Raw genomic sequence first — 27,989 nt, forward strand, 5'->3', positions numbered from 1 at the left:
TCTTTGATACCAACGTATATTTTATACACTGACACTGTCAATTTTGTGCTTATTTCTGCACGGGAAGCATGGTCGCGCGATAGACGATAAAATAGCAGGCCGTCCCTATCGCACTATTTGTAAGTGCAATAGGGACGGCCTGATATTTTATCGTCTATCGCGCGACCATGCTTCCCGTGCTGGTTTGATAAGTAACATTGTTACACAGCGTCAATTATTATTTACTTGTTGAACAGGCAATGAACGGCGAAGTGTCACTGTAGGCCCTGTAGGGCGACAAATGTCACTATTGTGAAATAAGCCACATCAGTCGATTACCTACCTATTAAGTTTCTGTATTGCTAGCGACGCACTGTAACAATAAGTCAAGCCCACGTCCATCACTCAGTCTTCCCAAAACAATACATTCGTCTGAAACCGCCTTAACCCATTTACGAATATGTCGCTCAAAGTCACAATACGCTCCGAGTACGAGTAATGTGTTTAACCCATATTTGTACCTTTTTGGATCTACCCGAAATCATTTGAGTGCACTTAGACAGGGTAGTGTTTTAATAACGATCCGACATAGAAATATTGCTTTTATTTTTTAAAATACGTTAATGTTGTTATTATTGCTTTAAAATACGTTAATGTTGTTATTGCGCAGTATAATTAGGAGTTTTGTGCTTAGTATAATACAAAAACAAAGTGGAAGTGTTATCTCGCAAAAATTTTTGTCCTATAATATCTGACTGACTATTTTACCAATACATAACCTCAAAGCGAAATTGTCAACCAGTGTTCAAAATGCCAATTTGTCTTAAATGCGATAAGGAAATACCAAGAGTGGATGAAAAAAACCCAAGAATTAAATGTCATGGCTGTGAAAGGTTCATATGTGTTAAATGCAGTGGGTTGTTGGCTACGGAGTTGAGAGTTGTAGTGCTACAATCTCCTACACTTAAATATCTGTGTCCGGAGTGTGAACTGGGAGTACGGCAGTTGCCAGCTCTAAGGAATATGGTGACCCAGCTGAAAGCTGAAATTGAGGCCATGAAAAGTAAACAAAGCGAAGGTTCTAGCATGGAGTGTATTTTGGCAGAGATAGCAGAGAGGAAAAGACGTAGTGCGAACGTTATTATGTTTGGGATTGGTGAGTGTACGCGGCAGACTGGCGACGTCGCCCGGGACAAGGAGGTACGTGTTGCACATGATCTATCGCAGGTGCGTGCGGCTCTGGCGGACGTGCCGGAGGCGGAGGAGCCGGCGGCCGTAATCCGACTCGGCAAGCCTAGGACTGACGCCGTGGCCCGCCCACTCAAAGTCATCTTCGCAAGTAAAAAAGCTGCTCTTAAGGTACTAAAAAATAATAGTAAGCTTCCTAGTAACGTGTCGGCTAAAAATGATCTAACACCCTATCAGCGGGACTATTTAAAAAAGTTACGTGAAGAATTACAACAGAGAACTGACAACGGTGAAACTGATTTGACTTTGAAATATGTGAACAACTCCCCGAAGATTATTAGTACAAAAAAGTTATAAATAATGATCTGGGGATAGTAGAATTCACATTCTTATACACGAACTTGGCATCCCTAACGGCTAAAAGAGATTTGCTTATTATTGAAGTTAATAGATTAAAACCAACTTGTATTGTTATTACTGAAACACACTTAAAGCCATCGATAAACGATAGTTTGGTGGAAATTAATGGATATTCACTATACAGACACGATAGAGTTAAAGGAACGGGCTGGGGAGGAGTCGCTACATACATATCTCATACGCTCTACGGCAGACCTTTACAAGTAATACCACACCCGGTGTATAACTCTCACCCCCAGGTTGAGGCATTGTGGCTAAACTTAAAGTACGAAACTTTTACAATTACAATTGCGGGAATATATCGACCAACTCATTACACATTTGAAGAGGCTGATCGTCTATTATTTGAAACTATTAGTCATGCTGCTATGGATCCCAACCCCGTGTTAATAATGGGTGATTTTAACTTGCCGGATCTCAAGTGGCCCCTGATTGATGTAGATACCGATAAGTACAATACAATACATGCTAACTTTCTTGATATGTATCTAAACAGTAATCTAACCCAACTAGTGACTGAAATAACAAGAAAGCGAAATAGCGAAGAATCTATACTTGACTTAATTATGTGTAACGAAGAAAACCTCTGTACCAAAATTCAATACTATCCCAATATAGGAAAAAGCGACCACTTAGTACTCCTAGCAACATTACAGATTGAGCTAAAATCGAACAGAAATACATGTATAGAACAAGTAAGAAGAAACTTTTATAAAGCGGATTTTCAGGAAATTATGAAAACAATTTCATTGAATACTTCATGCCACACCGGGCAGGTTAACGTTGAAGAAGCTTGGAAGGAATTCAAGTCAAAATCACACGCCGCAATCGAAACTCGTGTACCATTGTCAGCTAAAAACAAAAAGTTAAACATAAACAAACCATGGATTACAAAGCAAGTACTAGAAAAGGTTAACAATAAATTAAAACTTTGGAGAGAGTATACATTAAATGGCAGTGAAAAATCATATAAAGCTTATAGAACTGAAAATAATAAATTGGTGACATTGGTCAGAAAATTAAGAGCTGAATTTGAAAGGGGAGTAGTCAACTGTGGTCCGAAATCATTTTATAGTTACATTCGTAAGCAGCTTTCCTCTGAGGTGTCCGTGCCACCTTCACTGAGAGATGAGAAGGGTAATGTCACCAATGATCAAAGAGCTGCTGCTGAGCTTTTTGCTCATCAATTTGAGAGATCTTTTGTTTGTGAACCACCACACATCAGCATTCCAGACGTTCAGCTGCCGCGAGTGGAGAATTCAATAGAGTCAGTATGCTTCACGCCTGAGAATGTGGCAAAAGCGTTAGTAACATTCAGTGACTCTACATCAATGGGCCCAGATAGTTTGCCCTCAATTTTTCTTAAAAAGTGCAGGAGCGTGCTTGTTGATGAGCTGACTCTTATAATGAATTTATCCCTCAAGAATGGAAAACTACCGCGAGACTGGAAGGAAGCCCATGTAACTCCTATTTACAAGAAAGGTGATAAGTTTGTTGCTGCTAACTACCGTCCTATCAGCCTCACAAGCATAGTCTGCAAAACCATGGAGAAAATTATAGTCACTGAGTTGAGGAATTTTATCAATAAGGAGAATGTAATAATCGATGAGCAGCATGGCTTCGTACCCAAGAGATCTACCGTAACGAATCTTCTTCTATGCCTTGATAAGTGGACACGTGACTGGGACAATCGTCAGCCTACGGACGTTATATACTTAGACTACGAGAAGGCATTCGACCGTGTACCTATTAGAAGGCTTATTGCTAAATTGGAGCACTTTGGGATTCGTGGTCAACTCCTTGAATGGATATCGGACTTTTTATCTCACAGGATATTTAAAGTAAGAGTAGGAGAAACTTTATCTAGTGCTCACAATGTCTATAGTGGTGTCCCGCAGGGCTCAGTGCTCGGACCAATTCTGTTCGGCATATTTATAACAGACCTAAAGAGTGTAGTGCAATCAGAACTATCAATATTTGCTGACGATACCAAAGTTATGGGTAATCCACTTATAACTAATAACATTATCCAAAGTGACTTAGACCGCATAGTCCAGTGGACTAAAGACTGGCTCATATCGCTAAATCCTGACAAATGCACAGTTCTTCACATTGGGAAAACCAACCCGAAACTAGGTTACAACATTGATTCTGTTCCCCTGCAAGCTGTTACCAGTCAAAGAGACCTGGGCATCACTGTTTCGCATGACCTGAAATGGGGCACGCATATCACCAATATAACGAAGAAAGCAAATTCTATGCTGTATATGATTCGAAAGGCATTCCATGTGATCACTAAGGATCTTTTTGTTGGGATTTACAAGACATACCTACGTCCTTTGCTTGAATACGCTTTTCAGGTATGGTCCCCCTACTTCAAAAAGGATATTACACTATTAGAAAAAGTCCAGAGAAGAGCTACTAAAATGGTCGCTTCACTGAAAGATAAGCCATACAACGAACGGCTTCAGGAATTAGGTCTTACATCATTGGAGGATAGAAGAAAGCGTGGTGATCTCATTGAGACTTACAAAATCTTGTCTGGACACTACAATGTGAATAATATGAAAGACCTATATATACTAAGCCAGAACTCAAAACTAAGAGGGCATTCTAAAAAGCTTATCAAACCTCCATGTGCTAGCAACCCTAAGAAACACTTCCTGCCGAATCGCATAGTCAATATGTGGAACTCTCTACCAGAAACTGTTATTAGCGCGCCGTCAGTGAACTGTTTCAAAAATAGACTGGACAATTATATTAGAACTTTGAAGAGTGCAAAATAAACACAAGTGCAGTGATATACACGCATCAGCTCGAAGAGCTGCTAGTGTATCAAATAAATAATAATAATAATAATAAATAATAATAAGTAATGCCTGCAACGGCTGCCCCAGTGGAAGAGTTGGTTCGTCTCCTTGATGTCTCCTTGGTAACAGATGTCGAGATAATGAGGTCAGTATTTAAAATGAGGGCCACTCTAGGGCCGGACGGTGTGCCTTGGCTCTTTAAACATCTTGGAAGTAGATTACGTGGCCACATTGACGACTGCCTCCGAGAGAGTATAAATTCTCGTTGGAAGGTGGGCAGACTGTGCCTTTCGAAAAAAGGGTAGTCCAGCTGACTGTCCCTTAGGATACCGTCCCATTGCCCTCCTAGATGAAACTGGCACGATGTTGAGCGCATCATCGTAAGTCTCATCTACTGCTGTGCACGCATTTTGAAAGACACGTGCCCAAACATCAGAGATCGGGTTCTGGGAGGAGCGATAGACGCAATTGATGCGCTGCATAAATACAGCGGTCTGGTAGCAGAGAAAAGGCAGGGAGCTATCTCAGTATCTCTTGACATTGCCAATTACTTCGGCTTTCTTCCTTATGTGGTAATAAAATAGGCGCATTGCTTCCACGATGCGCCTTTCTATTTGAAGATCATCATTCACCATAGGGTATTACCTTGCAGATAGAGTACTGCTCAATGAATCAGGAGGAAGATGCCTAGAAAGGCGAATGGAGTGTGGTGTTCCTACCGGCTGCGCCATATAAACGTATAGGGACAGGTCAATGAGACTACGTGCTCAAATCAAGACTGATTTCTTTATTCTTCTTCTTACCCACATGCATATTCATAATAATCATAACCTACCCACAGTTTTCCACAGGGGTCGGTACTGGGCGCCTGCTCTGGAGCATTGGCTTTGACTTGGCTATCAGAGTAGTCCAACTTCTCCGCATGATCACCATTTGTTATGCCGATGACACAATAGTAGCCGTGAGGGGAAGAAAGTACCAGGATAATAAGGAGAGCCACAGTGGCAACTGAGCTCACAGTTAGGCGCATTAATTTGTTTGGGCTTGCGGTGTTACTTGCCACGACCGATGACGTGGTTTTCGAAGGAAAGGTTGGCTTCTGCCCGAAGAAAGTGATTGCTGCCGACCTAGCCAAAATGATAATTGTTGACGCTATACGCCGATCGAAATGCAATCTGGTTCTGTAATGCCTATATGCAAGAGCGATAGGGATGTTGCCTTGCCTATTGGCGGTGAGGCGGTCCCTCTTACGCCCCAAATTAAGTACTTGGGCTTAAATTCAAACCAAAATTGGTACTCCGAGGAACATTTTATCAAATTGGTTCCTAGCCTCGTCGGGACTGCTTCGGCGCTGAGCAGACTATAGCCCAATATCGAAGGACCCAATGCCCCATATCGGCGCTTATATGCGAACGTCATCCGCAGCGTGTATACAAAATTTCAGCTCAGTCGGTTGAATATTTCTGCTTCAAATTGGGTTGCAAGATTTGACCTCAACATACATACAAACATACATACATACATACATTGCAAGTTAGTAAAAACCATGTCAAAATAGCTTTTTTTTACTTGTGTTTCTTTATCCTGTCAACAGTCACTTTACCCTGCAGAGTGATGGCAGGATAAAGTTACACAGGGTGTAGTGAAAATCCGATTAACTAGATATTATCTCCGAAACTGTTGATAATACAACTGTCATAATTTTAATATATATAGTTATACTTCAATACAACATTAAAATGTTATTGGTAAAAAAACTGCCGTATTAATATTTTAAAATAATCATGCCAGAATAAAGTGGACATACCTGTTACAAACTCCGAACGTCACACTTTGAAAACTTCTAACCACAAGACCGCAGCACCTCACACACAAACCTTTACACCGGCGGCTAGAACCATACTGGCTACGTGTTTTACGTATATTAGGGCCTCAATAAGACTTTCTGTGTGTGAGTGAGGTGCAATACCGCGGACGCACAGGATATGGAGAAAATATCGATGGACAAACTTTGAAGGTGAAAATTAGTGTTCAAAAGTAATCGAAACATCCCGTGCAACGTATATTTAAGAATATAGTAGTCTATTCTCTACAAAAAACGATATTTTATTATCATAAAACTGCATTATATGAAATGAACGTCTTTGTCTGGAAAAGGATTAAAGCGATCCAAAGTATCTCAATGTATGTAGAGTGTTTAAGCTATTTAAGTACATGCTAAGTAGCTGAATCTCTAAAAATATACAGCGTGTTTTTTTTTGTTTTCCGTTAAATTCGACACGTAGATAGGTTCATTATCAGGAACCACCCTATAAATAACTTTTAGTTAAATTCGCAAAAAAAAATTCAACATTTTCATGTACATATAATAAATGGATTTATTAGTGTGAGAGACCCTTAAGAATAACATTCAAGTTAGTGTCAAGTGATTGACGGCACATGTCAAAACAAATAACATTAGGAATTGGTAAAGGCTGTCACACTTGTGTTCAGTAATTATCTTTATTTTTTTAATAACTCGATAACCGTAAGTGCGTTTTCACATTATCCGATCCGATTTCGGATGTCGGAAGAATTTCAAAGGCAAAAATCAAACATGGCGGCTTAAATGTATGGGATATCGGTCCTAGATCCGATATCGGATCGGATAATGTGAAAACGCACTGAGAGTTAAGACGCTAGTTTCTTAGATAAATTAGGTAATTGTATTTGATCTAAAGAACCTTCCCTTAAAGTTAACGGAATTCAATAAAAACAGGGTGTATATTATATAATAGAATTCCAAGCGGCAGCGCAAGGCTAAACTGAACTAAGTCAAGTTGTCACGTTTCTAGATGGAAACAGACGATTAAATCTGTTGCGGTCGGAAAGCTGCTGATTCGAGCACTCAGCTCAGCGGCGCTCGACCTCGTTAGCCTCACAGGCTACTGAAGCCTTTAGAAAGACCGAAACGTACAATTTTCTAATATTGTAACCCTTACCTGCGGTATGAACATACAAATAGGCATCGCAGTAAACAGATTCAAGTTGTCACGATTCTCGTCGTTTCTAGATGGAAACGGCCGATTAGTTCTGCCGCGCCGTCAGAAAAACTGCTCGGCTCAGCTGAGCGGCTCTCGACCTGATTAGCCTCACAGACTACTCAGACAATGCATTATGAAACCTTTACGAACACCGAAACGTAAAATGTTCTAATATTGTGATCCTTACTTGCAGTATATAGCAGGTACTATATATGTACATACAAATCAGCTCTCAGTATGAATTGAGTCAATTCGACAAGTTTCTAGATGGAGACGGCCGATTAAATCTGCGTCGTCGACAGAAAAGCTGCTGACATCGAGCATTCAGCGGCTCTCGACAGTCTCGACCTGATTAGGCTCGCAGACTAGAGACCACATTCTGGCGAGAAGTCTAACATATCCATAAGTACAATAATATTACCTACAAAAGATAGTCTGTCTGTCTTTACGATTACTTGTACTTTTATATATTCTGTGGTTTGAGAGATACAAGTGGTGTGAGTCCAATCCGCTCCACGCCTTACCAGGCTCCAGGCCTTACCAGGAATAGAATACTTTTTATCTCAGATGGGATAATTTATTTGTTTACTGACACAATTTTTTTGAATGACTTCTAAAGTCAATGATGTTTTCAATTGATGCATGTAGGGAGTCCTAGTACCTAGTCCCTATAGGGAGTAGGTAGAATTTTATGCTCCATCTATCATTAGAGATCGGAGCTTACGTCAATGAGTGAAGGGATGAATGGCTTTCGACCGTCTAGGGCCCTTTAGTTAAATGGGTTCAGTCGGACAGAATCGGTCGATAAATGGAAAAGTATACGTAAGGCTAAGAAGTCGAACTAAATCCTTGCAACTCTTGCAATTATGCAATCTATCTATTCCTATAGTGCCTATATGCACATGCTCCATCCTAGAATGGCTAGAATTTATTCGGCTCTTATCATCATCAACAGGTGAAATTGTGGTCAAAGTCAAAACACTTTTTGCCATCAATTTGATAATGCTTGCGAAGGGAATCCTCCTGAAAATCAGCTTACAAAATCCAAAAAGCTGAAAAGGCTTTACACGACTTATAAAAACGTTTTCTGTATTTGATAAATACGAAGAAGGATAAATAAAGACATCACACGAGTGAGCGGAGCCCCAAATCCTAACGATGTCATTAGTATGGCGACTGAACCGAGATGACTCGACTTTGCAATTATATTTTTGCTGTGTAGAAATTATGTGAGTCGTATTATATTATGTTAGGTTGTACAGTACCTATCTACTGGCTTTATAAAAGCCGTACATACCTACATTATTAATGGTATCAATGGTTTCATCTGCCTAGATGCCTGTATTGTTAGGCTTATTTGTAGTGATTTATCATATCCATACTTATATTATAAATGGGGAAGTGTGTGTGTGTCTGTTGTTTGTCCGTTTTTCACGGCAAAACGGCGCGACAAATTGGCGTGATTTTTTAAGTGGAGATAGTTGAAGGGATGGAGAGTGACATAGGCTACATTTTGTATCTTTCTATTCCCCCACTTCCCTAAAATGGGGGGTGGAAGTTTGTATGGAACATTCCGCAATTTTCGAAATAACGCGAGCGAAGCCGCGGAGAAAAGCTAGTTGGTACATATATGGACAATGGAGATATTCGGATCTATACCTAAAAGATTGGTTGATGCAATATTATACTTCACAGTTATCGTTCTTTTGTTACAGCGACGGGAGAATGGGAGCGCCTAGCATGCCGTGGTGAGCCTCCACCCTCATTGCAGGAGCATTCCTGCATCGCTCACGGCAACAAACTGTATGTCTTCGGAGGTGAAGCTGGTGCGTTGGGTGATACGCCTCTCTGGGTCTACGATACTGAGGTAACTACAAAATTCATTATAATAACTATGCACTATGATGGCGTGTGCTGGCTGTTCTAGAGAGGAGAGCCATCTCATTCTTACGAGACCATTCTTGCCCCGCACACGGCAACAAGCTGTATGTCTTCGTAAGCGAAGCTAGTGCGCCTCTGGGTCCATGGTACAATTTATAATTTACATAGAGCACCGTTGTGCAGCGATCAGGCTGAATTGGAGCGAGGCTAAAGGGATCGCAGAAGATAAAACGAGGGTTTACTGGTGAAATCCGATAAGGTCCACTTGCAACAACCACTTAACTCGAGGTTAATAGTGGGCTGTCATCTGTCAAATTCCATATAAAATGGTGGGTTAACCCCTTCTTTTTCGTTGGTGCAAGTGGCCCTTAGTTGAGCAAACTAGTTTTTGAAATTCGAACTATGTGCAATCCACAATGTTGTTATTTCAAAGACAAATTATCTCGATTTATCGGGTTTCACCAGTTAACCCTCGAAAATGGCATGGTGCTATGAAATCCCTTTTGCACCTCTGGAAATCTTAGGATAATAACAAGAACAACCTCATTTTACAGTTACCTACCTATTCCTAATTAACAGTGTAGTAAAAAAAATGCCATAAACGTTGTAGTTTAAATCCATATTCAGGCTTATCAACAACTTCCCCGATGAAACCATAAACCCCTCCTTTCATCCACACACCGCGTCATTTGCTCGCCCCCTGCTGCGAAGCTCGCCGCAGGGGTCAGAGTAGCTCCCTCGATGTAAAACAATGTTCATGCCAATCGTGCCCCACCCGAGGGTTTCGACTGTATCGAGCTCACGCTACGCCTGCGATCGTGTATCGACACACGGTGACCAAATTGAATGATCAAGCGTCATATGGCAGATTATGGCCAAGGCGTAGCATGTAGTGTGAATGCAATACCTCACTCACACTGCTTCACCTCACCTTTAGTCACCACATCACATATCCTGGCAGGGTCGCCATGTGCAATGGAGACTAAAGAACGACTTGCTTGTAACGTATCTAGGTTTATTCTGTCTACAGGTTACGCTATTTATATATAGAGTGAGATGAAGCAGTGTTAATGTTGCATTCACTTTACAATGTATTATTGTGATAAACTTAATTAATTGTGCCATTCCAGCTCGGCTCATGGCGCAAGCTGCCCGGCCAGCCAGCTCCACCCGGGAGACGCGGCCCGCGAGCGCGGGGCGGGGGGGCCGGACCTAGAGGCCGACGTGGGCATTCTGCTCATGCGCTGAAGGATTGTCTGCTGGTCTTCGGGGGATATAAGGATTTGAGGGGGTCTACTAATGAGCTGTGGGCTTTTCACTATGGTAAGTTCAAAATAAAACTCATCATCATCCTCCTTGCGTTATCCCGGCATTTGCCACGGCTCATGGGAGCCTGGGGTCCGCTTTGACAACTAACCCCAAGATTTGGCGTAGGCACTAGTTTTTACGAAAGCGACTGCCATCTGACCTTCCAACCCGAAGGGTAAACTAGACCTTATTGGAATTAGTCAAAATAAAACCAAAAAAATTAAATAGTCATATTAAAACTATTTCCGTGACCACAACCGACGACTTAAACCTGCAGCCCTTCAAGTTATCGACATCCTGATCCTGCACGACCTTGCACAGCAGCTAAATTAGGTAACAAACAATAGTGCATGCGGCAGTGAGAGAGTTTCTCATGGATGGCGTAGAAATTCAGCTTGAAGAAGTGCCTTCTGGTCTTCTGACTGATGGTTAAAAAAATATTTTTATTTTCAGAATCGGAATCGTGGCACCAAGTGCGAACAGCGAATGCGGGTCCAGCTCGGCACCGACATGCAGCTGCTCTTCACGACGCGCGTCTATACGTGCATGGTGGACAGAGTGACTTGAGGGCCTGTGCTGACCTGTGGCACTATGACACCAGTAAGTACTGTGGCACCCTGTGTGAAGAGCGAACATGGCATCGGCACCAGCATGTAGCATCTCTTCACGACCTATATTAGCTTATCTCTTGCTTGCTACACGTCAGTGTTGGTCAGTAGGATTATTAAAGAGCATTCTGATGCTTCCGATACTGGACGCCAGGCTCTGTCTCTTCTTGGACACTTCATTTTCTACTGGGTTAATAATTCGTTTGTTCCAGTGTCTCGCGTCTGGACAGCAGTGCGTCCCGCCCGGGGCTCCCGCGGCTGGCCGGGCGCGCGCGTGGGGCACGCGGGGCTTCGTGCGGGGGCACACCTGTACATCTTCGGGGGAGAAGCTGACGGGCATGCCTGCAATGAGCTGTGGAGATTTCACTTCGGTACGTACCTATCTGTCTGCTTGTAACGATAAAGCTCAAGGGTTTTGTAAACAGCGCTCCCCGCCCGGAGCTCCTGAGCCTCTTTGAGGCCATGAATTCTTTCTGATTTAGCGTCTTTTTCCTATGAGTAAAGTAGATAGATGGTGCTTTGTTGTGGGGTTTTGGCATTTACTTAAATTGTTACAAACTGGCTAATTAACCTTTTATAAATCCTTGTTTTAGCAACCGAGACATGGGAGCGCATCGTGCAGAGCGTAAACTGGCCTTCTCCGCGCGTGGACTGCTGCGCTCTCCTTGTCCCCGGGGCTCCGCGCCGCATCCGCTCCGCGCCCGCCCCCACACCCGTCGCCACCCGTCCAGACCCCCCCGCGAGTCTCCTCAAAGAACTTTCTAGACTATCCTCCATACATATGCGTAGAGCCGCCCGCTGTAGCTACTCCGCCCTAGGTCAAGATTCCACGGAAAGCCTAGCAAACTCCCAGCTATCAAAATCACATTCTTCCTACGTCATAGAACGCTCGAGCGACGCTGGCCCGAAAGAAGCCGACGAGGCCGAACGCTTCCGTTCTGATATCTCTCGGGAACCTATCTCTGTCCCAGATTTCGCCGACATGGTATTACCGACTCCAGTGTTATCCCCAGTCGAGGCCGCTAAGCTAGTATATCTAGACTCCGATGAGGAAGAGGATATGAAGCGTGAAATAGAGAGTATGCGCAAAAAAGATGACGTGCAAATGCGACGGTTGGATACCCCAAAAGTTGTGGCGATTCCTAAATCTGCGTCAGTCAGGTTTAGTAAAGATGTGACTACTACTGAAGAGGAGGAGGGTGAATTGTCGACATCAGATTACGCGAGCGCTGAACGAGTTAACAGATTATCAGGGGCATCGCTCGGATTCTGCAATCCTCATTACTTAGGGCCCGATGTCCGAGCATTAGCAGCATTGACTCCTGACTCAGGAGTAGGAGCGGGGGATATCGAGCTGCACGATCTAGGGGAGCGCCGTACGCGAAGTGCTCAGCGCAATGGTGGGGACACCCAACTCCATTTACTCCTGGTGGGAGGCCGAGAGCCGCCGCACGTGGCTCGACTCCAGAGCCCCCTGTCCCTCTGGACTTACAGGCTGTTGTAGATTCGTCCGTTTTCTTGCTAGACTTAAATATATTTTTCTCATAAGTGAAGTTTTGAGATTCGAGTGCTCGCGTTGGGGTTGCTATTTTTGATGTCTGTTAGATCGTTACAAACAGGTGTTACTAATAAATGCAGGTTCCATGCGATTTGCAAACCGTTTTTCCACCATCAGAAAGCAACCTCTGCGCGAAAACACTATAATATAGGTACTTCTAGCGATTCAGGAGCGTAAAACGCGTTCTCTTTTATGTGTTCCACGTCCAAACGGATCAAACTGCCATTCAGGGAAATGTTGGTAATTTTTCAGGTAAGTATAAGTATTCGTGTTCTCTCAAAGGGTAGAGGGTATTACGTGTTTAACGCTCTTGAGCGCTTCTAGCGTTGGCAGTATGCCTTGTAGGATAACTTAGGGATCTGTAACGTCCATTCTTCTATCGATTAATAAAATTATAATCAAGAAGCTGATATTAAGACTGGAGTTGCCACTTATGTTTTAAGGGGGCAGCCATCATAAAAAAATGCGATTTTGCGTGACGTACTATATAGATGGCCCCTTTTAACACCAGTCAAGGAGTAAGAAAATTTACCTATTGCACAAGAACGAAATTGACATTATTCAAGGTCATATTTTCTTGCCTCAAATGTTTATTCCAAGGAATCTCCAGAGTTTCACGCTTATTAAGCACAATGATTGTCAACTTGAGAAAAATATCCAATGCAACTAAAGTCTGACCAGAAATATAATATGACAATTGTCAAGAGGGCGCTGTTATTCTAAGGTATGTTCACAGTTCAATTTAGTAAGAAAAAAATAGTTCTAATGAAAGTCCGCAACATGGCGCCTAGTCATATATGTCTGGCCAGGCTTTAACTAATATCTCCGGACTTTAAGCTTATTGAACGTTAAGGCGTAGCCAACTCAAGTATTAAGGGATACCTCTGTACATTAAGTTGTTCGTTGTTCCGTTGTTTTTATACTGTTTTATTTGTAGACCAATATTGTTTTACTCGGTAAGTTTACTATTATGTTTGTATGTATTCGGTCAACGTGGAATACTGGCCCCGACAATAACTTTCCCGGGATATTAAAATAATAGAAAATTGCAAAATCAATCTAATGGGGTGGGTGGGTGTAGTGGGGTGGGTTTCTAATGGGGTGGCAACGCGCATGTGACACTCTTTGAGTTGCAGGCGTCCATAGGTTACGGTGACCGCTTTCCATCAGGCGAACCGTATGCTTGTTTGCCACCGACGTAGTATAAAAAAATCATAACAGTGTCAGGGTCTGTCACTTTTTAACTTGTGTAAAATTGGTAGATCTTTCAACTATAGAATCCTTTCGCTTGCTCGTTTTTTAATTCCACACTCGGCGTTAAAATACAACTTTGCACTCTTGTATAACAAATAACTATTTATCATAGCAACACCTAATTTTCTTATACTAAAATGACTCAACAGTTGCCACATGCAAAACAGTTCACATGGCGCTCCTATTATTTTTTACTCTTTTTTGTCAGACAGTAAATACAATTTTAAATATACATTATATAGGCATTACATTACAGTACATAGCACCAGCGTAGAAAGTTACCTATATTCAGCCAATGGAAACGGGTGAAATTATTGTCGGCGCCAGCGCCCTCGTTGACTAGACTAACGGTGGCACGCAACCGCAAGACTGATTGATAGTAGTAGAGTGTGGTACTGTTTCCACTGTTCTGTTGACTGTACTTAACACGTTCACTGTCCCGAATACAATTCTAAAACGTATGGTTTTGTAATAAGACTTGCCAACTCATGTAGGGTAAATTGCCAGGCCCCGTAGCCGAATGGCATTTCTCCGACGCCAAACGAAAGCGATACGCCGCTGGCTCTGTCGCGCCAATACGCAAGCGCGATAGAGATAGATATCTACTAGCGCTTCGTTTCGTGAGCGTTTCGTGAGCGATTGTGCCATTCGGCTAGCCACCCAGTAGCTGGTCCCCTTCTAATAACTGGCCACCTTGGACTAAAAAAGAACTGTACTGCAATAATGGTAAACTGAATACATTTTAGCGTAACGTGACTAGTTTATTACTGAAACGTTACAAATTTCTTTATTTCATAAAAAACCGTACTTACATATAATTTATGGGGTGGAGTCTCCCGGTAAAGCCACAAAGATGGCCACTGGACAGTAAAATAAATTTCATGTAAAAATGTAATTCTATTGTAACAGAAAATTCATTTTGAATATAGAGTGGCCACTGGCCAGTAACTGGCAATTTACCCTAGACAGTGAATGTTGTAAAATCCGTGCACGAGCTTCAAAAATTCTGAAAAATCATTGCCAGGGGCCTATCCAAGGTGGCAATCCGGCTGTCTTGACTAGGCATTCTGGAAAGCCGTCCGTATACTGCGGTGTCCGATTTCTCTCGACTACTCGAAGCTCGAGCACAGGGTAAGATATCTGTTTTGTTTCGTGTTTAGATGTATCCACATGTTGTGATGACGCTGATGACTTGTCCATTAAGTACAATTTGAGGTTATTAAACGTATGATGTCCACACACTGGGTTCATTGAGTTACGATACCTTCCACTACCGATTTATTTCCAAGACAGTACAGAACCCGTAGCCAACAATATAATCGTTCAAGCTCCGCTCCGTAGCGCATCGCACTTATCCTCTCTATCGCGGTGCGACCAAGCCAGTTGCGTATCATTCGCCACGGAGTGTCAACGATTGTACTCTTGTCTACACTACACGACCCTGATTATTTATTTAAACTTTAATGCACAGTAAAAATGTGCAAAAGGCGAACTTAATGTCGGAAGGCATTCTCTACCAGCTAACCTTTGGGCCAAACAGAGATCTATAAGAGCTTAATAGGTGATTATTCGATATAATTATATTTTAGTTCCGTGCATCCTACACAAAATCTTCTTTTCAGTACAGATGGTGTTTTTTTACGCACTACTGCGAGAAGTGGTTCATTATATGCCAGGTCGAAACCTTCGGAGGCTCATCTGTACTGAAAAACGTCGTACGATACACGTGCGAAAAGGAAATTCGTAACTCGTGTCGATTTAACCCTTCATATGTTGCCTGTCAATTTTTATTATTGAAAAAGTGACCTTGACATTTAAAATTCCCACGCACTGATCAGTGCTTAGACATACGAAAGGTTAAAACACGACCGAAGGGAGTGTTTTAATTTATCGCCACTCGTTTCGAACTTCCTTTTTTACGCACTTGTATCGTAATGTACTATTATCTTGCCCGGTTTTCTTTGTGTGTAATCATCATCAATGATTTGTGTAGGATGTCTAGGCTTCTAAAACATTGAGTTACTGACAGTGGGTGGGTGCAACTAAAACAAAATTTTGAATACATTACTTTATTTCCATGTACTCATTACAAGTGTTAACACATAGGCTAGCGTTTATACTCAACCCTTTCAAAACCAATCATGCAATCTTTAGTGACTTAGCCTTTACAAGGCAGAGGGTTAATATTTCCTACTTATTTTTGAACATTATTTCAAAGTGACAGGGTTAAATTTTCCATATTTCCTTGTAATTGGATTTTTTTTTGCGAATGACAAGTGATAATGAAAAGGCTAAGAAATACACGTTAAGGTAACCATGTGTTAAGTATACAGCTACTTTTGGGAAGAACTAGCTAGTCCTATCTAACGATTTTACGTAGGCTCTCGTCTACCTTAACCAATACTCTTACAACTACTTACAGCTATGTAAAATAAATTCAAGTCCACGGATAATTCACTACAGCTTTCAAAGATTACTTCATAGTTACATATTTAGACATAATTACTTGTGGCTTTATGCAATGGTAAGTCACATTTGGTCTAGTCATGTTAAAAAAATAATAATACATAGAGTCGATCTATATTTTGTAGTCATTTAAATGTACATTATAGAGACGGTTTCTTATAATCAGAGATCGGACGGATTTGCGACATTCTTAGTGACTTACGTCATTTTAATGACTTTTAGTATGAGATGACGCACAAAAATCCGATCTCTGCTTATAATTTACGATATATTTGAAATAAGTATTTCTCCATTCTGTATATTTAATGACATTATGTAGAGATCAATACACGAAAATTCATTCACTTTTTTCATCACATTAGTTACTTTTTAATTCTTTTTCATGCGTTATGCTATAAATGGTATTCAACTTTACCCTCATATAAACACGGTATTATATACAGTGTTAATGGATATAGACTTAAGAAATTGAATAGTTGAAAATATTTGTTTATAGCGGTGTTTAAAAATTTAGGAGATTCCTATTTATGGTCGATAGGGGTGTGAATACTGTGAATATAAATATTTAGAAGAATATCCGAAAGTTTTAAGAGTTTTTCATGCACAGATAATATTATTATAACGCACAGTCGAGTTTGAGAAAAAACGATCCAATTTATAATAGTACACTATTTATTTAGGTGAGCTATTTCTTTCATATCAGTGTGTAAATTTATTCCGACATCGTACTTAGTCGTACATGATCCTATTTTGTCTACGAAGTAAAATGTTCGAATTCGAGGCGGTCCCTCGGCATACGAAAGTCGTCTATAAGATATTCTCGTCTCTTTAGTATCTCGACGATCACGATTAAAGTTTACTTATCTACACGAACAAACGGATCTCAAGACGCGTTAAACAGTGATACATGTCGCATCGCGTCGGTAAACTTGTAACAACAGAAAGTATAGTATAAAGTGGATCGTCTGTTGTGACACGGCCTACTGCTGCATGGTGGCGGCGGGGGTGGTGGCGGCGGGCGTGTCGGGGAAGGCCACGTTGAAGAGCGCGGCGCACGCGGCGCGCGCGGCCGAGCGCCGCGCCTCCTTCTTGTTCGACGCTGGAACAAACATCACAGTTGACACACATTGTGGTATTTTTACATCTCACCATCATCTGATAATCAAAACGAAACCGAGAACGATCTAAGGGTTGGTTGCACCGAACCGTAAGTCACCGTTAAAGCGTTCGTTAAATTTTATTATATGGGAAGTTCCATAGACGTCTGCTGCGTGACGATGATGTGTCTGTCAAATGTGGTTGATGCAACTGGCCCTAAATCTCCATCATCTTTCTTGCATTATCCCGGCATTCTCATGGGAGCTCGGGGTTCACTAATGACGATCCATCACGAGACTTTTCGTAGGCCCCGACCGATTCTGACAAATATCAAATAACATAAAGTACGTAAAATCTAAAAAACTCAATATCTACGAAGCCGCGACCCCCGGAAGTCGCACGCTCTTACCGCTAGACCACCGGCGCTCCATTGTTATTATAAGGTAAATAAGTGAAACTATTGAAGTCACAAACGAAGAAAGTAATTTGTAAAAACTGACACTCACAAGATGGTATCTTACACTTTCCTGATTCCAGGGTACGTATCCTCACCTTTGCCGATGTAGGTGGCGCCGTCCACGTCGATGCCCATGGTGAAGGACATGGTCTGCGGCTTGTCCCCGGTGACGGCGAGCTCGCGGTACTCGAGTCCAGGTCGCATGTATGAGAGCAGCATGCAGGGATGCAGCGCGGCGGCGTTGGGCGGCAGGTCGCGGCGCTTCATGGCGGGCTTGGGCTTGGGCGGCGGCGGCTCGATCACCTCCATGGAGTCAGATGTCTGTAAACAATATTGTCCAAAATTTAACATAGTTTTCGTCATACATAAGTGAGGATCCAGACGAAAACCGGACAGACTGAAACCGTTACACTTGGCGCCCTTATTATAGCGTCAGATACATCAGTAGTGATCATTTGATTTCCATAACTTCAAAGCCCAGACCAGGATAAGCTAAGTGATTCTGCTTCCCCTTAGAGTTTGGGCTTGTATTTTCATGGATGGTGAAACTCTACATTAGAGTAATTATTCCGCAATATTTCAGCCCTGAAACTATATAATTCTTGTTAAATAGAAAGTGTAGACTCACGCTGTTGTTCGCACCAGGCTTCAGCTGAGGCACCTTGACTCCTTCATACTCCCACTCCGAGAAGAGCTTGTGGAGAGCAAAGGAAGCCAGCTGGATCATGGGCAGAGTCTCTTCAGCCTCTCCGTTCGCGTTGTCGCCCTCTGCAGACTCAGCGTTTTCTGTATAATAAAGATGGGCGTGAAACTAACAGAGAGTGCTCCAATGTTAACAACAGGAAATGTAGTTTTAAGAGGATACCTCTATCAGAGTCAGAGGTGGGGAATGTTGAGAGTTTGTAGGAATCTCGAACGAATTTTATACATAATTAAATGAGGTTATATTTAGGCTGAAAGCAATATTAATGGTTGTAGTAAAACTGGTGATGAAAATAACTGAGATAATTACCAGCATTGGAGGCATCTTTGGCGAACACCTTGGACATGCGCTTGATGATCAAGTCGCGGATGGCCTTCTCTGCGGCCGCGTTACGCGCAGACAGCTTGTTCTCACCTGTAAACAATATTATACTGAAAAAGATGTCTATATGGCAAAGTTACGTAGCACACAAGACCAGATTCGTACAAGCTTCTTAACTATTCACTTTAACAAGGTCTTGAGTCCTGCCGGCGTATACGAAATGAATCGTTGACGCTAGACGCCAAACGAAACGCAGTTTGGCTCTGTCGCGACAATACGGAAGAGCGATAGATAGATAGCTACCATAACGACATTACAGTAAGCGTTTGTGCTACATAACCTGGGCCGCTCCGTCACAGAATGACCGGGTTTGATTTCTCGACTTAGCAAGCTATCATAGCAAGTTTAGACGTATATGACCATAATTGTGTATAAACCACAGATTTCGGGAGATAGGTCATGCCGGGCGATTTGTATAGAATACGCCTGTCGCAAGGTCTGCGCAACCCATATAACCATAAACGGTCGCCGTTCCTACGCAAATCCTCCTATTTTGTGTACACACAGGTCTTCGGGTCTCAATGCTTAGTCGCAGTACGGTCGACGTTTAGTCGCGGCGACCCAAATGGGGACGATTGGTAACAGGCACAAATGGTCACAGAAGTGACAGAAGTGTGCACTACGCCTGCACACATTGTTACCGTTTGGCGACTACTTTCCCAAAATCATTCGTTCATTTCATTCTTTTCAAATGGCGACTGTCAGAGACGTCAAAGTAAAAAAGAAATAAAATCATTTGACATTAAAATGTAATGGCGTAAGAATTTGTTAAAGATAAAATATTGTTTGCATTTGTAATATAATGTGGGCTAATTACCATGGCCAATTAAATTGCTCGAGTGATTTCATAAAATAAGTCTAAATTTATCAACGCGCCATCAATTTACCTCAGTTTAACCAGTAATAATATTATTGACTACTCGGTGTTTGCGTGTTATGTATATTGATTGGTGAAGTTTTAGTGCTCCGGTGCATATACTATACTGAAATAATAAAAATAATGCCTAGAAAACCAATAAAGTTGTTAAAATATGGATTAAGACGATAATATTCCATGTAAAAAACAGTCGCCAAACGGTCACCAAACGGTCGACAAACGATCGCAAAATGGTCGCAGCGTACACGCGTGACCGAAAGCAGTGAATATTTATTATATTTTCAAAATGGCTTCATGTATTAATTTTTTCCAGGTATCCTCAAACTTTATAAACAATTAAATATGCCGTCGTACTCAGTTGCCCTCACTAAAGAAGATTAAAAAAAAATTGTAACTTGCGTATCGAGCTGCTGGGTTGTAAAGGATCGGGGATCATATTATTATGGTCTTCTATAGAGCAACTAGTATTTTGCGGCATTTCACAATTGACACTTGTTGAAGTAGTCGTCATTAATATTACTATCAACATTAATTTCAGCGATCTGTACTTCTTAAGTCAAGATTTTTGTATAGATAAGTGTCTACAAATTTGTAATGTTAAAGAGACATAAATAAAACGTAGTAGAGTAAATAATGTGTTTTTTTTGTAACCCAAACAAAATACTTGTAGATACGAGTGCGGAAAAGAGGAAAATCGATACGAGTAGCGATAAATTAATACACGAACGAAGGGAGTGTTTTATTTCGACACGAGTTGTGAATGTCCTTTTCGCACGTGTATCGTACGACGATTTTCAGTACCTAAATCGAAGCTAAGAGTTTCGACCAGACAAGAAATGAATCATTGCTTGATTTGCTCGCACTACTGCGTTAGAAAAAGCAGCATCTGTACTGAAAAAAAAAAACTATCATTGCGCAACAGAAATTCTATTAATATCACAGTAAATACTCTATTTCATTTGATTCCTACTTTTATTGTGTAAAGCAACACTACACTTCATTTTTATCAATAAGAATTAAAAATTATATATTTAATACATTAAGTAACTATAAAGTGCTTATCTATTTGTATTATCATTCTGCACTTTTCTTAACTTTCCCACATTTCTATAAAATGTCGAAGAGTGCTTAAATGGTCGTCGTCGTTTATTATTATTTAATTCGCTCATATTTAAATGATTCAAAGCAACCAGTCCACAACTTCACAAGACAGTTTGAGAAACCTTCGTATTTCAGATTGTCATTTGCGGATACAGTGGTTTAGGAGCAGTTCGGTAATCAGACATACACATGTGTGTACAAATTCTGTCAATGTCACTGTCAGAAACCGTTCTGACAGTGACAATGACAGCCACAAATTCGTCCACATGTTGTTACCGTTATGTGTGCAAACGTCGACTAATAAAGTGTCGTTAAAAGTCATTCTGACAGTGACATTGACAGCCACAAATTCGTACACATTTTGTTACCGTAACGAGTGCACACGACGACTACATTTTGTTATTGTATCAATACGGTCGCATTGTTTGCACGACGTTACCACGCGTTATGTCACATTTGACAGTTAGTTACTGATTTGAAGATTTTGCGACTGAAATGGTTGTATGGGAACCCACACAAAGCACCAGTAATTGTAAAGATAATGCACGCACACACCTAATCCACACACACTTGTAGCTGGACGCTCCTATTGCACAATACACGCGCATCATTTCAATGGTTGTGTACATGCGAACGATAAGCGAGGCGATCGCGCACGCACACAACGATAAATAGCGGGAACGCCTCGCCTCGTTTCCGAGAAAAATGTCTCACTGAGTGAATCGTTTTGTACACCGTTCATTGCGGCGCAAAACACTACACTGTTTACAATATGTTCCTTGTGTAGCCGCAATGTATAATTAACGTTTTAAAGCACAAGCAAACGTAAGGTTACATGGTAGTATAAACAATAAAAATAAAACTGCGCTCGATGGACTTTGCAAGTACAATATACGTATATTACTGACCATATCCCTTGTACACATTGCCATCGAGAGTGAGGTCCGCGCAGAAGCTCTGCTGATTGGCCGGCTTGTAGAACTGGTTGCCGGCCGCCTCCACCTTGAATTGCTGAGGACAAACACGAACACTTCACTGCAGTTACAGAAGTAGCCAAAAATTAGAGTCTCCACACAGAGCGAGGCACGGTCCACAAGGACCCGGCTTTTAGCACACCTCAGATTTTTACACAAGAAAGAAAGGCAGGTCGATAGAGGAAATTAGATAAAAACTCTGCCCTCTAGCACATTATTGAGGGCCTACGTCCACATCACACCACGTCTGACGGGCCATACTAGCGTGGTTCGCAGCAGGTCCTCTGTAGTCAAACTGCCTTCATGCAACAATTTTAAAACTGTTCTAGGCACAGGTGTTATTATAGTAGGTAAGTTATGTTTGACGTATTCGAAATAATGAACCTTATGTTAGAAATGACGCCAAGATTCCGATCACTGAGTATAAGTTACACTATGGTTAAGGCACTGGTCCCACCGCGAGCTAGTAAGCTGTGAGCTATCGGCTATAAAAACGAACAAAAGATAGTCGCTCCCGTGCAAATAAAAGAGACACGGCGATGTTTATAGTTACTCGCCCAGCTTTGAGCAATCAAAATCGCCGTGTCTCTTTTATTTGCACGGGAGCGACTATCTTTTGTTCGTTTTATAGCCGATAGCTCACAGCTTACTAGCTCGCGGTGGGACCAGTGCCTTAGGATGTGTGATAGTAACGGCAGATTATTGCCGTAATACGTCCCTAATATAAAGAGAAAATTGTTGAGATATTGAACATTAGCCCTTGATAGGTAGATTAATATTATTGTAACGATTTTTTTTCTGCAACCTTTTTTCTAGCTTACGTTTGGTACTGGCTGCTTGGCATCATTTGAAAAGAAAAAGAACTAAACTCTTATTTTAAATGTCTTTTTGAAACTTTTTTAAGGGTTATTTGACAAAATATTACCGTGTTCAGCTGTTCATTGGGCATCATCTCGTTGAGCACCATGAGCGCGTTCTTGGGCGTGAGCAGGCGGCGAAGAGTCTCGTTTTGGCGGCGGCGACGCTCCTTGTTCGACACTTTCTTTACTGTTCAAATAATAAAAAAATCGTTTCATTTTACATGCTCGTACAATTAACATTCAGGTCCGCGTGTAGGTGCGACACGTTAAGTTGCTTATTACGCTCTGGAGCGCAAAGTAAAATTGGCTATAATGATCCTCATAGCAAAAGCAATGAAGTCCAAAACCTGATTCCTATATAGCCCGTCTACGATTTGTGCTGACTAAATTGTTACTACAAATTAAAAGATTTTTTTGATGACGACGTTGAAGACACCTTCTATTGATTGATTAACTTACACCTACCTACTTCTAATTATTAAATTTGAAATATGAAATTCACAACAATTAATTATTTATTTGAGACTTCTACTTTATTTTATGAGAAATTCTATGGATTAATGTTGTTTTAGCTATTCAATGTTTAATTTATTCTTTTTTTAAATAATAATAATTAAATTTAATGATAAGTTATTATATGCTGTGCCCTTGCAGGGTCCATGTGAGACATCATACTACATTCAATACCTGTACTGTAACCATGGTTTGCAATAAAGAATTATGAATATAAATAGGATAAACTGAAATAGATACCATACATGAAAATAAAAACGACACGGCTCGCACCAGCGTGTGTTTTTTTTTCGATCGCGCAATTCGGGAATCAAACCCGGGTCTTCAGCTGACGCGGCTAACGTCCTGACCACTAAACTCTATCGCGTGGTACCCGTCGAAAATTCTCTAGTGTATGTTATCTCTGAAGGGTAGGCGCCTTAGACCAACTCTAAGGGGAGCAATGTGTGTTTGCACCTCCTATATGAATCCTTTGTAGGATTACGATACAGCGGGAGAGATGGTGCTGCCATCTATGGAACTAGGGAATAGGGATCGGTATGTTACCTCCAGCCAGCTTGTTCTTCATCCAGTGGGGGCGGCCGCCGGCGGCTCCGTTGCCGCCCTCGGCGTTCCCTTCGGTGCCCGGCTCAGTCTTCATCTCCACGTCACTCTGTTTCAAACAACATCACTATTGATTAAGATACTGGAGAGTAAGTGCTTAAATTTTATTTTATTTATTTATAGTGTTTCAAAGACTGGTCTCGCCCACTGTTGAACTCACAATTTTGTGATGTGTCGCTTAACTTCAAACTTGGATAAATCCATTCTGCTATACGGTTGATAATCTGTCAGATCATATAAATTTTTTATATATTCAACCTTAAAGCATAATAGATTTACTCAAGTTTGAAGTTAAATGACACAATTCCTGAGAATTATTGCAAGAGCATGTATCCTATGACTCATTTAATTGAAAGCATAAACTATACACATAATCCCTTGAAAAGTAGCATGGCAAAAGCATGAGAAATGCCTCGCGCCAGGGGTCAGACACTCTCCTGATCAGGCAATTCAAGCAGTTTTTACTCGCATTGCCGACCCTGAACTGCTGTCGAACTCTGGTTATGTAGGAAGTGTTATTTCCATACATAAGTACTATTATTTATTCTGTGCCTGCGACACTGCTTGCTTGTTGAAAAAGCAGTCCTAAATCACACAAAGTACCTGTAGTGTCTGCTGAATGGGCACATTCTGCAAGTTCTGCTGCTGCGGCTGGCGGGGCTGCTGCGGCAGTGGCGGCTGCGGGCCGGTGTGAACTGCTGCTGGTTGAACGGTTGCTGCACACCACACAAATATTTTAGACAATACATTCAACAAAGCGGATTAATCAATTCGAATCTATCATAAGTCAAGTCCACACAGAATGAGATAATCTGCTCGTGCTGCAAAAGTCCAATGTAGACGAGCTTCGGCGATGGCCGGTTGCTCATCCGAGCATCTCGGCCGCGGTATGTCTACATACTTACATAGGACCCAGCTATTCAGAATTTGCATCAAAATTCGATTTTAAATAAATATGTAGTTTTCGTTTTGGTTGGCAAATCGAAAGTTTCTGTTTCAGCTTTATTTGTTAACAGAAAACCCATATTTTTTTAATGTAGGATTTCTAATGATATGATCTTGTCTTACTTTGAAAGTCAGTCTATTATACTGCATTTCCCAAAATTTTACTTTAAATAAGCCCACAAACTAAATAAACAAAACGAAAAGATTTATTAATAAAATAACAATTAATGAACCTTTGAGATGTAGCTCTATTGTTTTACGTTTAATTTGTTACTGCTCAACAAAAATAGTTTTTGTCTAGTTTTATGGATAATAGTACATATTAATAGCAGTATACTTACTCCGACAGCAAGATTGGGGTTGTTGTGCTGCTGCCGCGGGGCTCCGCCGCCCGGCGCCGCGCCTCCCGCCAGCTGGCACACAAAGCCGTCAGGCGATGCCCTCCACCCCCACACATACACACTTCACACACAACCAGAGGAAACTAACCTCATACATACATATCCAACTTATATGCAACTCAGAGACCCTTCTACTCGCTGGTGCTAAGCAGCTCTTACCTTTCACACTTTTCATTCTCAGTACTATATTTAGACTAATTTGAGACATATTGTGAAGTTGTGAAATGAAAAATGACAAGGGTGATAAAGATGTCATTTCATCTTTAAAAGGGAGCAAGGAAGGTTAGAGTAATGAATATCAGCCATCCACAATCATACAAAAGGGTGAACTTGCATCGCCCAAACAATCCATATTCCTATCATGTCTCTTACCCGATGAAATTGCAGCAGTTGTGGTTTACGTTTAACATTGAAAACTCAACTCATGTTGATGTTTTCAATCAAGTCAACTACAATATCAGGGGGCTATCGAGATGCTAGGAATCTGGGTTAGCTTGTCTACTTAGTCTAGAGAACCCCGTATGTGCACGAGATTTTGTCTCGTGATCATAATGCATTCTCAACCCCTAGCCACCCTCGGAGAGGCCCCCTCCTACATCCGAAGTGTCTCACCACAGGCCTAGTAACTCTGTAAACCCTCATATGCCATTGGTGGGGGCATCATTGCGAGAGACTAAAGAGTATGCAGTTCTCATCACACGCAATGATGCAGACAGATGCTCAAGGTTGGAGCTCAGTCAGAGAGTGGCTATTGACTTTGTGAGGCCAGTACCAGGGCTTTGGAGGCTCCACTTTGTGCTGGCAACAGACGCTGTTGTTAGCATATACGTACATACATCAGTTCATAGTTATTTCATGAATGAGGTTATAATACATTAAGTTACTGATCAAGAATAAATCTTAAGTTAAAATATTTACCTCACCAGCAGGCACGAACTGACCCGGGGTGTTGAAACGGCCGGAATGACGCGTGTTATCTGATGGCAAATCATTACAATAACTCAATTTAGGCAGGGATAATGGGCCGCCATTTTTGCAGTAGCTACCAGAGAAAATCAATACAAAGCCGGGTAATAGCGGCCGGTTGTAAAAACGAATTACAATGATATAAGTAATACCCAAACAAAACTAGCATTATTAGTTACAAACAAATGACTATTATAATAATTTACAGAATGCCAATAAGCAAATAGTTTCTTAGAAAGTAGCCATGACGCATTCTTTTACAATGAACTAAACTTACATTTGTTGTAAGACATCTCAAATTTGATCAGCACTAACAACCAGTGAATGGATCAGAAGAAAGCAACGACAGAATCGTTGTAAAATTGAGTATTTTTATGAATTTCTGCAAGAATATAAACCGAGCGGCGGACCGGATCAGTTCATTGACAGGAATGAAAGGAAAGGAAAATGGCGTTGGGTGCTGTGTTGCCAACACAATTTTTTTGTACTTATCGTTATGTATGTTTTGTGTTTATTTATTCATAAAAAGTAAACTGTAATAATATTGAATACAATTTGCATATGACGATTATTGCATCAACATGTATCGAAACGTTTCCATATTTTATAATCAATGAACTTTCCGAACTTTATCAAGTAGGATTTCATAATTTAAAGAAAACTAAAAAACCTAAAAACCGAGAAAAGTCCACCAATAAAGACTAAGTATAATATAAAATCTGTCTTCTGATTGGCGGAATGAACAAATTCACAGTAGACTACTAATAGCAAAACCATGAGACCTGTATGTTCACTTACTACCCATTATTATTTATGCTAACATATTTGCTACAGTATTAATCTCTGTAATGAGTGATAGGTCCAATGCTGGGGCAAACATGTTAAGAAAAAACTGAGCTATGAAAATTCTGGATTTGGAAATCCTAGTAGTGAACACTTCTTAGCTCAGTTTCGTTTTAGGGAAACCAGAACAGGTGATGAAATCTCAAAATGCAGACAAGGACAATAATAATCATTTTTATTACCAATTCTTACAGACACATCAAGTCCAACAATGTGTAAAGCTTAGTCTAGGCTTACATAAACACATAACTCTTAAAAATTAACTATCATACCCATAATGATATTATAATTTCAATTGAAATCTTATTACAATGATAAGAGTGATAACCAACAAGAGTAATTAATTATGTTAACCGAATATCCAGTTAAATCACTATAAAATGTGCAACCAACCTCTTAAGCATTTAACGTTTATTGATAGAAAGGTGACAATTTACATTTGATTCACATACTCAAAAACACCTATGCCTGTTTAAAGAAGCCACACTGGTAAAACAAATAATTATAATGTTAAATTGAACACTTTCATGATGATTTAGTTTAATAACATTCGAATTTCTTAGAATTATTGTTACTACAAATTATCAGGAATTAAATCCTTTGTGATTTAGTTAATTTAATACCAGAAGACACAGAAATCTAACCTTTTTACCCTTCTTAAAATACAAGTTTAAGTACATATCAACGTTAGACGTACAACAGATAAATGTAATTTCTATAGTAGGTAAACAAAATATTTTATAATCTACTGAACAGGTATTTTTATTCACTC

The 27,989-nt window shown here is 40.9% G+C and overlaps 2 protein-coding genes across 3 annotated transcripts in view; one reads left to right on the plus strand and one right to left on the minus strand.

Annotated features, from left to right (window-relative positions):
- The window catches only part of LOC125230233 (rab9 effector protein with kelch motifs-like), a 59,284-nt gene extending 44,754 nt beyond the window's left edge, over window positions 1-14,530 (plus strand). Inside the window, exons 3-7 of the mRNA XM_048135327.1 lie at window positions 9,136-9,287; window positions 10,432-10,624; window positions 11,063-11,209; window positions 11,430-11,588; window positions 11,811-14,530. Coding sequence (XP_047991284.1) covers window positions 9,136-9,287; window positions 10,432-10,624; window positions 11,063-11,209; window positions 11,430-11,588; window positions 11,811-12,721 — 1,562 coding nt within the window. The 3' untranslated portion in view covers window positions 12,722-14,530. The remainder of the gene's footprint in view (window positions 1-9,135; window positions 9,288-10,431; window positions 10,625-11,062; window positions 11,210-11,429; window positions 11,589-11,810) is intronic.
- A 2,650-nt stretch (window positions 14,531-17,180) lies between these two features.
- Window positions 17,181-26,354, minus strand: LOC125230237 (double-stranded RNA-specific editase 1-like). 2 transcript variants are annotated; one of them, XM_048135337.1, is made up of 9 exons: window positions 26,327-26,354; window positions 24,666-24,778; window positions 24,006-24,111; window positions 23,012-23,133; window positions 22,021-22,123; window positions 19,063-19,167; window positions 18,679-18,836; window positions 18,146-18,371; window positions 17,181-17,594 (listed from the first exon to the last, which is right to left on the minus strand). In XM_048135337.1, exons 3-9 carry the CDS (start codon window positions 24,097-24,099, stop codon window positions 17,476-17,478), a joined length of 927 nt encoding a protein of 308 aa, XP_047991294.1. In that variant the 5' UTR covers window positions 24,100-24,111; window positions 24,666-24,778; window positions 26,327-26,354; the 3' UTR covers window positions 17,181-17,475. The 2 variants fall into 2 exon arrangements, with proteins under 2 accessions (XP_047991294.1, XP_047991293.1); XM_048135336.1 differs by lacking the exon at window positions 26,327-26,354 and adding an exon at window positions 25,349-25,370.
- Window positions 26,355-27,989: the final 1,635 nt, after the last annotated feature.

Source organism: Leguminivora glycinivorella, chromosome 10 (genome assembly GCF_023078275.1).
Source record: "Leguminivora glycinivorella isolate SPB_JAAS2020 chromosome 10, LegGlyc_1.1, whole genome shotgun sequence".
Lineage (NCBI taxonomy): Eukaryota > Metazoa > Arthropoda > Insecta > Lepidoptera > Tortricidae > Leguminivora > Leguminivora glycinivorella.